This window comes from Tachypleus tridentatus, chromosome 7, assembly GCF_004210375.1.
Source record: "Tachypleus tridentatus isolate NWPU-2018 chromosome 7, ASM421037v1, whole genome shotgun sequence".
Lineage (NCBI taxonomy): Eukaryota > Metazoa > Arthropoda > Merostomata > Xiphosura > Limulidae > Tachypleus > Tachypleus tridentatus.
This window is the reverse complement of record NC_134831.1, coordinates 140,109,666-140,127,730: the sequence shown is the minus strand read 5'-3', so window position 1 is coordinate 140,127,730 and position 18,065 is coordinate 140,109,666. Positions and strand designations below refer to the sequence as shown.

At 34.3% G+C, this 18,065-nt stretch overlaps 1 protein-coding gene across 15 annotated transcripts in view; it reads left to right on the top strand.

The window, feature by feature from the left end:
• The first annotated feature begins 869 nt into the window (after positions 1–869).
• dnk (deoxynucleoside kinase) overlaps positions 870–18,065 on the top strand; it is a 33,640-nt gene continuing 16,444 nt past the window's right edge. For 2 of the 15 annotated variants that reach the window (XM_076514362.1, XM_076514364.1), the window contains exons 1-3: positions 1,363–2,648; positions 6,065–6,120; positions 14,702–14,779. In XM_076514362.1, coding sequence (XP_076370477.1) covers positions 2,444–2,648; positions 6,065–6,120; positions 14,702–14,779 — 339 coding nt within the window. In that variant the 5' untranslated portion in view covers positions 1,363–2,443. The other 13 variants (XM_076514367.1, XM_076514369.1, XM_076514370.1 and 10 more) reach the window with 13 other exon arrangements.

The window sequence follows — 18,065 nt, the reverse complement described above, 5'->3', positions numbered from 1 at the left end:
ACGGCTGAAAGGACACGTATGACTGAGTACGTGTAGCAACAACACCACGTCTGGAAAAAAAAAGAGTGAAATTTAAAATTGTATTTGTAGTACAATCCTTTAAATATGAACATATTACGCTTGTTTTAATTCTGACATATCACTTTTAGAAAGTAAAGAAATAACGAGTTGTCTTCATATATTTTGGGTGTCTCAATGTATAGAGGAAAAAACATTCTTTACGTAGAATTGGATCTTTACAAAATTTTGACAAAAAATATTCATTATTTTATATTACACACAGTTTCATATATGTATATATATATTATAAGCTGTGAATAGATTCATAAATACAAACAATTTACAAAATGAATATTTTTTTTAATTGTTGAAAGTTGTTCCTAGAGCATACACACACAAAAAAGCATAATGAAAACTATATCAATTTTCCAAAATTCTAGTTGAAAGTTCATCTTGTAGTTCAACAACTTAATGGAATTAGTTATAAGTTATAGTGGTTACATGGCGTGGGTACGTGGCAGGTTTAAACTGTACGTTAGTGGTGAACATCTAAGAACATGTTTCTTCAGGTATCAGAGGTGTTTTGTGTGTTTTTGTTTTTGAATTTGGCGCAAAGCTACATGAAGGATATATGCGCTAGCTGTTCCTAATTTTGTAGTGAAAGACAAGAGTCATCACCACCCACCGCCAACTCTTGAGCTACTCTTTTACCAACGAATAGTGGGATTGACCTAACATTATAAAGCCCCCACGGCTGAAAGGGCGAGCATGTTTGGTGCGACGGGGATTTAACCCCGCAACCCTCAGATTACTACTCGAACGCTTTAACCCACCTGGCCATGCCGGGCCGTATCAGATGTGAATGATTCGGCTACTTTTGATGGTGATAGTACATTTTCATATGGTCCGGCATGGCCATGTGCTTAAGACACTCGACTTGATTGATTAAGAAACTGAAGAGCAGGTAAGTAGATAAATACAACTGTAATAATAATAAGTTAGCAAAAAACAATTTATAAGAATTTTGCGGATATTTGAAATTATCTGTCGAATCTGAATATCACACGTGTTGTTATCCTATTTCCAATGTTAAAGGAGCTTATTATGATATTATTTCTTTACAGACAAATTATGTTGACAACTTAATTTTATAGAAAAAATTAACAATATATAAAAATTATAAACTTCGATTATGTACACAGACACACATATTATTAAGTGAGGTAAATTTCACCATTTCCTTACCAAATTCAATTCTTTGCACTTTTGTATTCCTTTACAATTTGCTCGTTTCGAATTTATATTATTATGGCTTATTGGTTTAAACGAATATGACTGCATGGTAATCTTTGTTTATATTTGGAATAAGAGAATAAAAAAATAAAGTACATAAATACGGTTTTCTTTAATTAACTCAGGAAGGCGCTAGTCTCCTTATTTTTGCTTTTTGGAAAACGTGGTTTAGATTCTAGATTTCGAGAATTTGTTGAAAAAGTATGAATAGATTGTAGAAGATATGTGTTTAGCATGTATTAATATATGGTGCTGATTTTACGAGATATTTTTATTGTTTTGCGTGATAGAATATGAAAATAAAATAGCTTGAAGGAAAATAATGTAGAGAGGTTAAACTTATGATTAATATTAATTATGCCAAGATTTTAATAAACTGATTATAACTTGTAACTGGTATTAGTATTACTTATATTTATAAAATATATGTACTATATAAATATAATTGCATCGCTTAGTTAATTTTACTTTTTATAAAACTTTACATTTCTAACAAGTAGCGTTAAAGTTCTTAAATCTGTTTTAAAATTATTATTTTTTTACAACTTAAATATTAGGAAACTAGGTTTGCTATGAATGTTACTGATGCTACACAGTAGACTACAAGCAGCCAGTGATAAAAGTTAGTACCAATACTAGGACTGGGTAGTATTATTAATAGTAGTGCTAGTAACAAGTAAGAATTGTCATTTAATACTACTAAAGGGTTAAGGTATTAAATGGGGCAACTTAAACAGACTAATTTAATGTTTTTTTTTATCTAAAATTAAGAGTTTATATATTAAACTTTAAATCTGAGAAACAAATGACTAGGAATACCAAATTAATAAAGCATGTTATCAACTTTATGTTAAAACAAGTTTAAGAGTGTGCTTGTTTTTAATTTATTTTATGCATAATAATGCTATAGCTATATAATAATAATACAAGTAAAGCTTAGAGTGACCTATGAATATAATAAAGGTAAAAGGAAGCTTGTTAAAAGTAATAATAAAAATAAAAAAATGCAGAGAATTAAAACATGGAATTACAGAGGGGTCAGAAGTGATTAAAAATGTATATTTCAAAGTGGAAAAGGAAAAATTGTGTGCAGATGTGATACATCACAACTGGATATTTAAATCATGTTAGATGCATTCTGATAAAAGCTATGCTAAGATACATGACAATGGGAATTTTAAATTGGATGAAATGCACTGTGCTTTATATAGAAAAGGGAGAACTACATTATTTTCCCTTTACACAATTTCAAAAAACTATTAAAGCTACCACAATCAGAAATGTCAGACAAAAAACTGTAAACATAAAATTCCCTGTGGATATAGAATATCTACAAAGAATTTGGACAAGGAAAAGTAAGTATCATTACTGCCTTTTATGAATATAGTTAACATTATATTTTTTTATTTTTTTTTTTTACATACAGTATTTGATGTTTTGGGCTTTTACTTAGTGTTCTTTGTAAATATGGAGAGCTCTCAGAGCATTAGATGATTGAAGTTGAAAACAAAATTGATAATATTTATCAATTAAATTATATTAATTTAAAAAAGTTAAAACCTTTACAAAGATAATGTCATTGAAAAATAGTTATATTTGAAAGAGCTAAGTCAATGTAACTTTTGGAGCTTTAAGAATCTAAATGGGGATTATAGTGTTGTGTGTAAAAAAAAGGGAGATTTTGTGAAAAAGATGAAAAAAATATTTCAACAGTGCAAGGTGAATTGAAAGAATTTTGATTATAAGATAGGAAATTGATAAAAAAGTAGAAGCTGGTGTAAAAAGAACTTGTGCAAATTGTTAGAATGTACCATAAAGTATGCTAAGGCAGTTAAAAGAACAGACATAAAAGAAAAAGATAACATTGATTTTATAGTTTTTAGTGCTGAGTAGAGAATATGGCATTTCTGATACACTCTTTACTCCCCTAACAAAAAACAAAAGTTTTTCTTACTGCCCTCTATTGGCACAAATGTTGAGTGCTTGCCATTGGCCTTCCATTCCCTACCTCTGCATGTCCACCTGTGAAGGATCATGCAGCATTTCTTCACCTATAGAAGCATGACATAACTATTTTAATCAATGCTTTCTTCGCATTTGCAGTAATTAACCAGTTCTTGATTATCAATAGTACTGTACAGAAGTGTAGGTTTTTGTTCATGTATTTGTCAGTGCTTTATTATACAGGCTTTGTTCTTCTGTATTGTTTATTTAAATTTTTTCATCTTGGAATTGTGCAAGGCTGCTTTTATCAACTTTTCTTACTTGTTAATGCTATTTTTGGCCAGAGTATTATGAATCTGACTCTGCAGCAAGTAGTACCTGACCAGTTATACTTGTCATTTTGAAAATCTGCACTGTATATTCTGTGATCATGCTGTATGTCAGCTACATGGTAGTTCTTCCTACAACTGACCTGATATACAATTTCAGATGCTAGTAGGTGTTGGTTGTGTGTCTTCATTCTGTTGTCACCTGTGCTGAAACAATTCTGTCACAGGATTAGGTTATGCACACAACAGAGGTGGGATATTCAGTAGGACAGATAGTAGTTCTCTCTAGTGGTTTTTTTTCTTCATAAGTATGTTTGTCTAGGACTGTACACTCTTGGACTATTGTAAGTAAAGTAAATAAGGACTGCTGCCCACCTTCTATGATCCACAGCATTGAGACTTCCAACCTTGAATCTGACATACAGTACCAGATGCTGTCAGGTTTGGGTTACTCGACTCTGTTGATGTGAAAGCTCTGTTTTTCAAAATATGGTATTGCAATCACCTATTATTATATCTTCAGTAGTTTGATTCTCCAGACTCTGCAATGCATTTTCCCTTCCTTTCTTCCAATAAAGTATTGGGGTCCTTACCTTTTACTAGTTTCTAGCTGCTGAGGTGATTGATCATAAAAGCCTGTTTTTTTAAGTGATGAATTGCACCATTTAGTTCAGAGTAAAGTAGTGGCATTCTGCAAGTATTGATGTCATATCCCACTTCTTACCCATGGATCTGATGTGCAATGGCAAATGTTCTCATGGTTTGGTTAAAACACTCTTCCTTTATATTTTTCTACATTTTTCTACTTGTGCATGGATAGATATATTTGTCCTACTGTGGACTGGAAATACCACTCTTGCTACTACCAGTTTTTGACTGGAGATGCCTTCCTGCCAGAGCTTTCCACCATTCTACCATACATTGAATTTCAGTTCCAAACAAGTTTAGTGTTGGTTGTGTTGGAAATGTGTGCAAGTGGAGAAGGAATTTGGTATGGAAGCTTGTGGGTGATTCTCAACCTACTGAAGATCTGATATAGCATTCCAGATACTGTATATAATGTTGAATGAGGTTGAACTACAACTACTGTCTGTCACACCATAACCACTTGATGTCCATGGGCCCCATTACTAGGTCATACACGCTGTGTGATTTTTTTCATGTTTTTTCACCTTTTTATGTTTGCAACACAATCATAAAAGAGCAAGGAGTATGTATTGATCAGATATAGTGTGGTCTCCCACTGAGGTGTAATGTGTCTTCTTTTGGTTCTGTCTGTTTGGGCACTTCCTAATGGTGAATCATTTTTCACCAGCTCTTCACCAGTTCAATGTTGAATTCTAACTATTTTATGAGAGAACATGTAACAGAAGTTCGTACATTTCTAATAGATTATTACCTCCTCATGCATTTTCAGTCCAGTTCCCCCACTTCTGGTGATATATATGGTATAGGTCTTCTGACCAGTCTTAAAGTGATTAATGAGTACAAGTTTTAAGAGGGAGCTGGTTATGATAGGAGTTGTGCCATGCTTCTATTGGTGGAAAGCTGCTGCATGATCATTTGCATGTAGATGTGGGAAAGTGGGAGGTGGTAGGCTAATGGTGAGCATTGAAAATTTACTCTGACAGAAGATATAACTAATAAAGAAAAAAATATTTTGTGAGGGGAGGTGAGTGTTGATTGGAAAACAATTTTCAGTGTAGAAAAATGATATTTTAGAACAAGTAAAAGAGATCACACACACATATTTATAAATTAATGATAGCAAGGGAGATGTTAGTATGTTTAGGCCATACTATAAGCCTTAGAAAATTTTAAAGCCAAAGCCAGCTCTTATCATTCAAATATTTAATAGCCCTCCCTGATAAAAGTAAAAACTTGTAAATTAACTGCACTCACCACACCTGAACTTAATCCATTCCAAAAGTTAACCACCTTTTTACAGAAATAAAGCTTAGTTGAAGATGGCTGCTACTTTGCAAAAATGTATGTGCATGTCCCATATTTCTACTTTTCTCAACAGATGAAACAGAATTATTTTGTTTAATGTTTTGTGTTTCAGCTTCTCCAGGGCTCACAGAGAACTGATCAACATCTTGTTTGCTTTGCAAATGAACATAATATATTTTTTCATAAGTTAAAAAAAAGAATGAAGTACTTGTAGCTTCTAGCAAGTTTATTAAGTTTTCTGAAAGATGAACTTTGTTCCTGTTGAGCTAAATATAATTAAGTTTCAAGTTCCTCTCTGCTGTACCTTTTATTTTATGTTTCTTTGATTAAGTGAAATAATTATTCATATTGTTATTTGACATTGTAATTCATTATTTTACATATTGTAAATTTTCACATTCTATTAGGTATGCTCCTTAAGAAAAATATTACATACCTTAAGTGTTTCACATTTTTATTGTGCTCTGTAAATACATTAATGGTTATTGAAAGCAGTACATATAGATTTAGTGACATGATTGTTTGAAATAAGTCATCTTTTTCAGTTGGGACCATGACAGCTAATAAAAATGAGAAGACACAAAAACAAGGAAAATTCACAGTAAGACTTGTTACTTTTAATCTTTTGATGGATTAGTGTATGTTCTATGCCATGAGAGAAATTTAATGTAATGACTTTTAAAAGCATTGGTCAAAGCTAGGACATTAGGCCAGCAAGAACATTTTCTCTGTGTTAAGAAAAGAAAGCAAAATATTTTAGGCATTGTATTCTCTATTTCTTTTTGTGTGTGTACATAGTATAATTTTGCTTTTATTTTGAGATTATATGTATGTGTATTATATTTTCCAAATAATAATCTTACAAAGCTGTAAATGATTTTCATGTACAGATTCCTATAACTATGTAGTTTTGACTTTGATAAAATCTTGTAAGATAACTTTCTTTTTGTTTTGTATTAAAAATCATGCATTACATGAACATAAAGGTATTTGTAGTTATAAAATAATTCTAATCGTGCTATATTGAAATATATTTAGGAAATTAATGTAAACAACACAGAAGTGTCAAAAGTAATTTAATACAAATACATCTGTAATTTTATTTTTCTAGTTTCTGATAGTAAACATGATATTAAAGTCAAGATTATTTATATATTATACTTTAGTCATGCTTTTAAGAATAAATAAGCTAAATAATAATTAATTTGCCTGGTGTTTCATAGTATAAATACTATTGTGGACAATATTGCAAAAACATTAACATACTGAATTATCGTAGAAGACAAAAAATTATATAACATGTTCAGGCATTTTCATAAACAAGGTGGTTGGTTGTATGTACTTATCAGTGCAATGAATTTAATAAGTTGTTTGTGCTGTTAGAAAACATAGATCAGTGAACTTGTAAAAACTAAGTGAATGTATAAGAAAGTAGAAAATGTGTATGAGAACAGTTTTCTTGTTTTGAACATAACATTTTTTTTCACTTTTTCTGATATTTTGACTTTTTAAGTGATTTTTTTTAGTATTAATAAAATACTAAATTTCCTAAACAAAGTGAGAATTATATGCACAGGCAGTGCATGAGCCACTTGAGTAGGCTTTTCTGTCACATATACTGTATAATAGTTTCAGACGATGAAAATAACACTATGTAACACAAATTTTGTTCCTGGATAGCATGTGTTATTTCTTAATTGTTTATGTTGTAAAAGTACAGAAAATGGCCATTATTCCCTTCAAACATTGCTTTTGTGACCTGGATAATAAAATTTAGAAATTAACAAATTTTCTATGTAAAAACAGGCAAATTTGCACAATTTTATTTACATAAAGTCTGAATAAAACAACATATGAATCAAGATTTACATGTATTTATACTAAAGTTATACAAAAGTATTTAGAAGTGAGTAGTTTTTGAGATTTGTGACTGTAATGTAAATCACTTTCATGTATCAGCCTTCAAATATAGTCTCCCATCATGTTTTCCTTATACACTCCTTGATAGCAGCATTTGAAGTCCAGTATTTCTTGGTGGAAGCATTTGCCTTGCTATTCTGAGTATGCTCCCATGTTCTTGAATTTATCAAGATGAACTTCAAGGATAAGGACTTTCAGGGACATTCTGCAGCCCATTTTGCTGTAGATTTTCACCAGAGCCTCAACCAGTTCCACATAATTTTTGACCTTTTGATTGCCCAAGAAGCCCCAAACCACTGCGACTAAGCTGCCCCAAGCTTTTTTACCTTCCTACTGAGCTTCTTGGGGAATTCTGTGCACTTCAGTATCTTTATTTGTGGTCCAACGAAGACACCAGCTTTTACCTTTGCCTCAGACAGCTTAGGGAAGAAGTCTTGAAGGTACTTGAAGGCTGCAGAATCCTTATCAAGAGCTGTGATAAATTGTTTCATAAGACCAAATTTTATGTGCAATGATGGGAACAACACCTTTTTGAGATCCACTAGTGGCTCACACTTGACATTGTGCCTCCTCACAGAGAACTCTCTCTGTTGTGGCCAGCAATTCCTGTTGTAGTGCACTGCTGTCCCAAATGCAAAGATAACAGGGAACCTTGGTAAAGCCTCCTTGGAGACCCATCAGGAATGCCACCAGTTTGAAGTCTCTGATAACCTCCCAGCCATAGTCATCATACTTGTAGGCTTTTAGCAAGGTCTTGATGCTGTTTTATTCCTCTCTGAGGTGCACCAAAATATATTTAAATTTTAAAAGGTCTAAAATTTGTTTAATATTAAATATTACTATTTAAGCAAGCAAAAATTGTCCATCTTAGCTTCTAGAGTTTTATTGCAGTGCTCACAGGTAAAATGAGGTGCCCTGGATTTGTCTTGATACCTGACAAACATGCCGAAATATGCCTTGTAGGCTTCACACATTTTAGCAGATGCTGTCACAGCGTACTTTTTCACTCTTGTCTTGATAAGTTTGTCACATACATAGCAGAATGCGTCTGGAGATTGCTTGTACCATCTCTGATAAAATCAGATCAGTCTATGTGTTCACTTAGGCAGCTAGAACTAAACTGAAGTGGTGAGCCCTTGTATATATATTACTATGTAAAGTTCTAGAAAATTCTAAAAGGTTCTTGAAAATTCTTGTAAGTTCTACAATTTTATAGAAAGTTCTTAAATTCTTGTGAGTTCGAGAAAATTCTCTATGAGCTACTCGGCACTGAATCTACCTGGAATATTTGGAAAATGGGTAAATTTGAAAATTTCGTTACCCAGGTCACAAAAGCAAAGTTTGTAGAGAAATATAGGTCTTTTCCATATTCTCTTGTCATTAGCAATTGGGAAATAACACTTTTTGCCCAGGAACAAAAAAAGTAAAAATTTGTTACATAGTGGAATGTTCTGTAAGATATACAAGATATTGTACTAAATATACCATGAATTATGTTTAATATAGCAAGCCTCTTTTGTTTAAATAGTGATACTAACCATTGACTGTTCTTAAAGGAATAATTCTTCATCAACATGGATGTTTTTTTTAACTTATGCATTGTTTTCTTTGTAATGTTTATTATCTTTTAATTTTTGCAACTATATTTTGACCTAAAATTTGATCGTATAGTAACATTAATTTCCACTGATTGTGTAATGTGCAACTGTAACAACCTTTCTCAATCTTTTCAGCATATTTTTAATAAAATTTTTAAATTAACATAATTTAGGAAGTTATTATCAATGATGTGCAAAGCATAGCATTAAATTAAGAACCCAGAAGTAGAAGTTATAGAAAATGAGTTTTAAAAAAGTGGGTATATTTATTAAAACTACATCTTTTAATATGGTACTTACCTTCTGTCACAAGTTTAGCTATTCTAATTCCATGCTGTTCTCTGTATGCAAACTTTTCTTTGTGCATGTGGCAAACCTTTTGCTTCCCCCCCTTTTGGAATTTCAAATTCTTTCATGCAAGTCATGTGTGTCACCTCCTTACTAATAGGAGCATGACATGGTCATGTGATAAGTGGCTCCATCTACTGAACTATCACTTCTTGTTTGACAGCTCTTGGGTTCAGTCTTGCCGTTTTGTTTGTTTTATGTTCAACTTCTTTTCCTCATGAAGTGATTGTTGTTGTTTTTTCTGTTAATTTACTTTCATCCAATCTGTTTATTCTATTAGTATTTATCAGTTACTTTTTGTCACCTTATTTTCTGTACTTTAATTTGGTGAACCTTTCTGTGCAATAAATTCTGAAATTAACATTACCCCTTTAGGGGTTACACCAACAACCATAATTTTTTTCTCAATCTCAGGTGTGGATGACCTATTGATGGGTTTATCTGCTTTTATACATATGTCAGGAGATGGAACATCATGTGGAACAACCTTTGTTCCTGGATATTACTCAGGCTCCTCTGTAACAGACTGATCCTGTGCAAACTAACAATGACTTTGATCTCTTTTTCACTTCTGGATTTTGCCTTTCCTCACCATTCCCAACCCAGTGAGTTTGCTAAGCATAATGTGGTATTTATGGCTTTTGTGTCTCAGGTTTGTTAGGTTTTATCAATTTTCTCTATTTCTTAAGCACCTCATCCTTCCTTATTGCAATAAAAAATTTTCCAACCATTTTTGATTTTTCACCACCACCTTATATTTGAGTTTGTGGTGACCATTAAGCAAGAAGACATTCGTGCTGCATTCATTGAAGACTTCAGATCTGTTTGCAGTTTCCTACCATCATGCTGGCTATCCATTTTTAGAGTAGCAGTTATTAGGTTACATACTGCCTATATGGAGGGCAGCTCCTGAATCATCTGTCAGTTTTAGCCATGTTCAATATTTTTGCATGATTCTTACCCCTACCATTCTGTTATGGTATCTTCTATACACCTCCTACCTGAGGCATTCCACAGAAATCCCAAGGTTTTTTGTTGTTGTTTTTTTGAGATACCTTTGTCCTTCTCTCCTTCACTCTAGCCCACATATCATCTCGGTTCTGGCATTACATACATGGTTTCTTTGTTGTTGGAACCTTATACGTTGTGATGCTGTAGTAGTTTGTGTCCATTTACCATGTTTTAGGGATATACATATGGTCCCATTTCTGAGACATTACATTACATTTTTGATATGGACCTGGAAACTCCACAGCCTTGGACAACATCTATCCAATAGTAGTCAACACTAATGAATATAGTAGTCTATTTACCTCAGTCAAAGCCGCATTTACCTCCAGTTACCATTTATTATTCTTCCCAGCCCTTCCATGTACCTTTTACTTGGAATAATAATTCTTGTTGCTTACCTTGAAAATGCCCCTCTCTCCTGTTACCAACAGTTTGGTTGTTTGAGTTTCTTCACCACTGGTGCTCCTTTGTTGACAATAAATGATAAATGAGTACTTTGGGCCCTTTTAGAAGAATTTGTTGTCTTCTCCTTAGCTCTCATTTTTCTTTATCCCTTTCCTCCTTCTGAAGATCCTGTGAACAGCCAGTATTTGTTAGAACTTGTTTTGGAATTGCTCTTGCAGTGGACCATTAAACCTGTACCCCATCCTTCCTGGGGTTTTTATTCCTGTCTTTTCATTGTTTCCAAGTAAACAAGGGATTGGCAGTCAGTAATTGATTTATCATGCCCCAATCACATTGTTTCACTATCCAGGCTCACCATAAAATATTTTTTTTTATCCTGAGATTGGAATTTTCTCTGGGGTTGTGGTATCAGCCGTGATCGTACAAGATTTCATCAGTGAGCACTTCCAAACCAATGGAACCTTGCTCATGATTCTCTTTCCATCCCCATTTCCTTTTCTTTTCCCTGTGAGACAATCTGCTTGGGTGATCAAACAAAATTTATATTTTTACAGGCATGCTATTTCCTTCCCCAGGGCTGGATCGACATCTTGGGAAAGTGGGTCAATATCCCTGAGGCTTTGGGCCATTGTTTTGCAAGTGAAAGTGCTTTGCATATCAATTTTCTCAAACTTTTGGCCATGTGCTTGATGTTCCACCCCTTCCTTCTACTCACTCAGCATTGCCTGGTAGTTCCTTTAAACAGTTCTGTGGTGGTGGCACAATTGAACAACAAGGAGGCACCTAGTCCAGAAATCTCTTTTTTTTGGACATTGGATCTCTTATACTGGGTTTACAAACATCTTATTGTGTCATGTGCTGGGTGCTTTCAGTCTGGTAGTGAATTATCTTTTGCACTGCAGTTGGATATTCCTCCACTTGTTTTCAGGGATCTTTGCTAGTGGTGGGAGCTCACCCATGTGGATGCATTTACTATTCACCTCAACAACAAGTTATCTTTCTTTTTGTTGTCTGTATCTAATCCCTTGGCCCTGGCAGTCAATGCCTTCAACTAGGTTTGGTCACACAAGTACATTTAAGTGTACTCGTATATCCAATTACTTCATGGTTAATTTGTCTCCTCCACTTCACTCCTTGTTGGTTTCTCCAGATTGCTTCTTATTGGTCAGTTCACTCTAGTTTCTACAGTTAGTGACTGATCTTCTCCTCTTCTTCCCAACTTCATTGTCAATCTTGGTCATATATCACACATTCCACCCTCCACATCCTGCATTTTATGCCTGGCTTTTGTCTGGTTCTTGGTGAGAAGATCTAGTTTCACATTTAGAGTTGCTTACTTGTTAGCTTGTTCCATCCATCCATCTTCTGTGGAAGGTATTCTGTCATTGCTTTACAACTATGAAGTTTCCCACTAACTGATCTACCATGGTTCATGTGGTGGAATTTATCACTTGAACATTTGAGTGTGGATTTTTGGGCTCATTTACTTATAGCGTATCAGGTAGCTTTATTTCATACCTTTAATTTTTCCCAATACCATAGAGTTTTTATTTCCTATGTTTTTACCATATTTATGTATTCCTTCTGGATATGCCACCTTTCTGGGTGACCTACCATTATAGTTTAGGATATTAATCTGGTCCTCCATTCCTTCACCTCCATGTGAATCACTTTCCTTGTGCTCCATATTTCATATTTCCCTCTTTTCTTAACCTTTGGACATCAATGTTAAGATTGTTTACCATTGATGTTTTATGTACCTATTATCATTCTACTTGTCTTCTTCTTTATCCAAGATGTTACTTTCACCCATAGGCCTTGGGAGCTTGAGGGGGTGATTGGTTTCTTCTTTTCTTCTATTTCCCTTCTTTTTATTTCCCATTTTTACACTCAACCAGATCTAGATAGGTTTTAGTGACCTTGTGATATTTTACTTCATAAACATCCCTTTCTGGAATGTATCATCCACGGACTGCCTAGATAAAGCAGAAAGAATTGCTATTAATTCCTGCCATGTGTGGAGTGAATAACTTAGTATGGTCTGCTTTTCAAAATAAGGTATCATGGTCACCCATTACATTTGCTAAAGTGATGACATTCTTCTGGACTCTCCATCACATTATCACCCTCCTTTCTTTAAGTAAAGTATGGGAGTCCTTACCACTTTCTAGTTCCAAACCACTGGGGTAATTTATCATGGAGGCACCCTGCTGAATGAGTACCTAATGACCATTCAGTTACAAATTAGAACAGTGTAGATAATATATCCTCCTATTTGTGGTAACTGATGACAACATAGTGAACTGATCAACATAAGTCCTCACAGAGGGTTTGGGTTGTCTGTCTTTCTCTCTTGATTTTCTCCTCTTTGTTTACTGGTCATGGTAGTGGTACATGAGATTGTTCCAGTTTTGTCATTGACTATCCCTTGTGCTCACTTCTTTTGGTGGTGTTATTACCATTTGGATTTTCCCAGCCTGTTTCACAGTTGGAGGAGTTGATTGTATGAAATAGACATCTTTTTAATACTGGATGTCAAGATCCAGGACCAATAGCTCAGAGTTTGTGTAATACTTAGGAATTGAAGTTTCTCAATCCTCTGATTCATGGATTTGAGGTGAAGACAGTATTATACTCATTCCACCTTGTGTGGATATTGGTACCATATGCTCAGGTTTTGGATGTAGTTTATTTACCAAGTATTGTCTGCTGTGCCGTAGCCAGTTTACGCCTGTAGCCACATTTCTCATTGTGTGATTGAATTACAGTATATTTCACTGGTACATTCTCTCCATCATCTGCCAAACTTCAAAGTGATAGTTTGGTAGAGGATGTCATGTGTTGCATGAGCATGTCATAGTCATATTGGTGAGGAGGTGATGCATGCTGCAGTTCCAGTAGGGGGAGAGCAAGGCTTGTGGCATACACAAAGAAAAAGTTTGCATATAGAAGGAAGCACTGAATGAGAATAGCTAAGTTTTTGAAAGAAGGTGAGTACTTAGTGGAAATACATTTTCACAATAGGAAAAATTATAACTTTGGAGTTATGAAAACAACACCAATTGTGTATTTATGACCTTAATGTTAAATTTTAAAATGGTAGTTAACACTTTGATCTACAACAGTAGACTTATAAAAGAAGACAAAAAGGCACTGTTGAGATCTTCCACTACCATCACGCAGATCTGCTGTGGAATATCGGGGTGTAACACTAACTCTAGGTTAGGAAGCACTGAACTAGAACATTGAGTCAGTTGATCCAGAATATATTTTTTTGTTTCTACATTTTACATATATTCAAAAACACTAAGAAATAGCATTTGGCAAATTGAAAGTTTATATTAGTCATGATGTTAAAATACAGAGAAAGCTTAGTTTCTTATCAGTTTTATTAATACAGGATATTATGTATATAAACCATAAATGTTTCAAATTCCAAGTAAATTTTATGTAGTAATAAAACATTACCAAATATTTAGGCTTATTAAGTAAAATATTAAATGTCAAGACAGACTGTTTTGGAAGTGAAAAAATTGTTCACTTCACTCAAACTTGGTGTTTTGAAACATTTTTTATATTTAAATTTTAGACTAGTCTTGTTTAGATTAAAGATAACATTATTGGCTTTGCAAATGGGGAGATTAGGGAATGTAGTTTAAAATGAGCAAAATTTGTATTAAAAGTGTTTGTTCTAATGAAATTTTATAAGAATCTTCAAAAATGTATCTTATTACCTATGCAGATATGTCTTATTATAAAGTTCCTGCTAGCCAAAGAACTTGTAGAACTGTACATTTGACATTTCTTTTTACATGCTCAGGATTAGCACTGATGTTATTGTCAAGTGACTTGTTTGGGATAAAATAAAGATTAAGTTACCACAAATGTTTTATTTTGCAGGTTTCAGTTGAAGGCAATATTGGAAGTGGTAAAACAGCCTTGTTGGAATATTTCTCATCAAACTTTCCTGAAACAATGGTACAAGTATTTGTAATATATGATATTCCAATATGGTACTTTTTTGTGCTCACAAGGTTAGCTTTTTGTTTTTGTGCTGCTTCTATATGCAAATACTCTTTTATAATGCATGCCACAAGTCTTCTGCACCCCCTATTGGAATCAAAGATTCAAACGTGTCTTGGCAAACTCCATGCATCATCTCTCCACCAGTGGGAAAATACCACTGTCCATGATGCATGTGACTCACTCTTTGTGCTGCAACTAAACCATCATTTCTTATTTGACAGTGCTTGCGTTCAGATGCCTTTCTTTATTCTTCTCAAAGTATTTGAATTACCTGTGTTTTGCTGCAAAAACTTTTGATTGTTTATTTGGTATGAAGCATGAATTCTGAAATAAATGTTCCAATAAATCTCATTTTTCTGATATTATAATTCAGGCAACAATTTGGGGTATTTATCAGCCATTATTCACAGGAAGATTATTATTGGCACAACCTTTGTCTCCTGGTTTTGTTTTTCTTCCTCCTGAGCCAAGCATGGCTCAGGAGGTTTTGATTTTTTGTACCCCTCGAGAGTTCCTATGCCTTGCCAAACCATACCTGAGAAACCTGTTAGGTCCTCATTGGCTTTTTTGGTTTAATTTCTTAAGTATATGATGCTCTGTCTGTTTTTCCTGTTTCCTATGGCCCATATTGTCCATATTGTATGATTCTATTTCACAATCTTATTTAGTTTTTCCCATCTCCTGATATTTAGGTCCACACTAAGTTTTTCATCTTCTAGTTAGGTAATAGTGTTAGTATGGCTCATTCTCTGTGGACATTGGATCTGTCTGTTCTCTCTTATAACAGTTATTTGATTAATCAAATTTACTTATTTGGGAAGTGAGACCCAAATCTCCTGTTCATATTACCAATACCTAATATTCCTATCTGTCTTACCCTGACAACTATTATTCAGTACCACTCCTTGATCCTTCTCTTGTTTGAGGCTCTTCACAAGAACCCTAAGGGCTTTTCTGGGGACATACTCTCTCTCCTTACTTTCATGTTAGCCCATCTGCCATATTTGACTCTTGCCTGGCAATTGTTGTTTATTTGTTGTTGAGACCTTTTGGGTCATGATGTTATATTGTCATGGACTTGTTGTTTTATAAAACTGCATGGTAACCAACAATTGTTCTAGTGACTACCTGGTAGGGCTGTGGGTAGATCTGGTGGAAGTTTGTTTGGTGACCTTTATTCATCAGTGAAGCCCTTTTATCTCTAATGTTTGGGTTCACTGAATTTTGTCAAAGGGATTTGTCATACTTTTATCACCTTTCCTCCTCTGTCCCTCATTCATGTTTTCTTTTCTCTTCCTTAGGAATCCTTGTCAGGCTAGCATCTATCCAAGGCAATGCAAGATCTTCTCACACAACAGGAAATCAATCCTACTCCACACAGTTCAGGAGGTTTTAATCCCACTTGTTTGTAGTTCCCCAAAAGACAGGAGACTAGAGATCAGTCATTGACCTGTCATATCTTAATCAATATGTTCACACCCCATGCTTCACCATTAAATCTTACCTTACTCTTTGGTAAGTTTTTTTTTTTTCTGAGTTTTTGGATGCCTTCAATGCTTATGAGCATAATTATATATTGGAGTTTTCTTGTCCTCATTGTTAGTTTGTCCATCATTGGGTGGTATTACAATTTTGTGCTCTACCCTTTGGGCTAACTTTGTTGCTGTACTTTTTTGTTGTTGTTGTTTTTGAATTTCTCACAAAGCTACTAGAGTGCTATCTGCACTAGCCGTCCCTCAGTTAGCAGTGTATGACTAGAGTTGGTCTACTTTTTTACCAACAAATAGTGGAATTGACCGTCACATTATAATGCCCTCATAGCTGAAAGGGCGAGCATGTTTGGTGCGACCAGGATTCGAACCTGCGACCCTCGAATTACAAGTTGAATGCCCTAACACACTTGGCCATGCCAGGCCCCAACTTCTATGGCCAGATTTACATATGTTCATGGATGCATCCCTTCATGGTTGGGATGTGTGAGTAGATGACCAGGAGGATTTGGGTTATTGGTCTGTAGGGGAATGTTCTCTTCTTATTAGCATCCACAAATTCTTCTCTGTTTTTTTGGTTTTGGATCTTGTTTTTCCCATCTTCAGAGATTGTCTTGTCATAATCCATTCCAACAATTCAACATGGTAGCTCGTCTCAAGCACCAAAGGGATACTTTGTTGAGAAGATTTCTCTGTTTTCTTGCATTGGATCCTCTTTTGTGGCCATGGCCATCACATTTGTTTTGAGGGAGTGTTATGTACCTGGTGCTTTTGACCTTTTGGCACATTGTCTTTTTTGACCCAACTGGGCTTATGCAATGAAGTGGTTCTTTAATCCCCTTGTTTTTTGATGGTTTTGTGATTGTTGGGGTATTCCTTATATTGATGTATTTGCCACCACCTTAAGTCACCAGTTACCTTTGTTTTGGTCCCAGTTTCCCATCCTTGAGCTTTGGCTGTAGATGCCTTCAGCCAGGATTAGTCAAACAAGAATGAATTTTTTTATCATCCTGTCTAGTTACTTCATTGGGTAGTCTCTATCATCTATACCACTCTTTGCAGAATCCTTACTGGCTCACTCAGCTGTCATTTTCTCAATTTCCCCAATAACATTTGTTCCCTTCCTTTCCTTTTTCTTTATTTTACAACCTTCTTCAACACCAGTCATCAGTTCTACATCCCACACTTCACATCTTTCATCATCATGCCTGTTTCTCCAGGTCTCTGATGGGGAGATCTGGTTTCTCACAAAGGGTGGCATTACATTTATTTGATTTTGTTCATCCTTAATCCATTGTTCAGAGTATTACAACTTATCATTGTACAATTGTTGGTAGCACAAAATGGGAAGGTTAATATTGTGAATGGATGGATGTTCCCACCAGAAATATGTGTTCTCAGTATAGGAAAATTATAACTTCCAAAGTTTGACTGGTTTAATTTATTTTTTTAATTTTAAAAGAAAAATTTCCTGAATGTGTTGATTTATCTTTTAAAGTGGATTTAATTTGTGGCATTTGTTTGTAGTGGATATCTTTTGACTCAGCGTGTATGATACACACACACACACACACACACACACAGACATGCAAAATTGTTTTTTGTTTGTTATAATAAAAATCACTTTATCATGACTTGTTAAGACATGATTGTGAGTTTATTTTGTGTTGGTAACATTAGAAAACGTATTGATAAACAGGCCTTATACCGTATTATGAAGACAAATCAGAATAATGATACTTTAAACA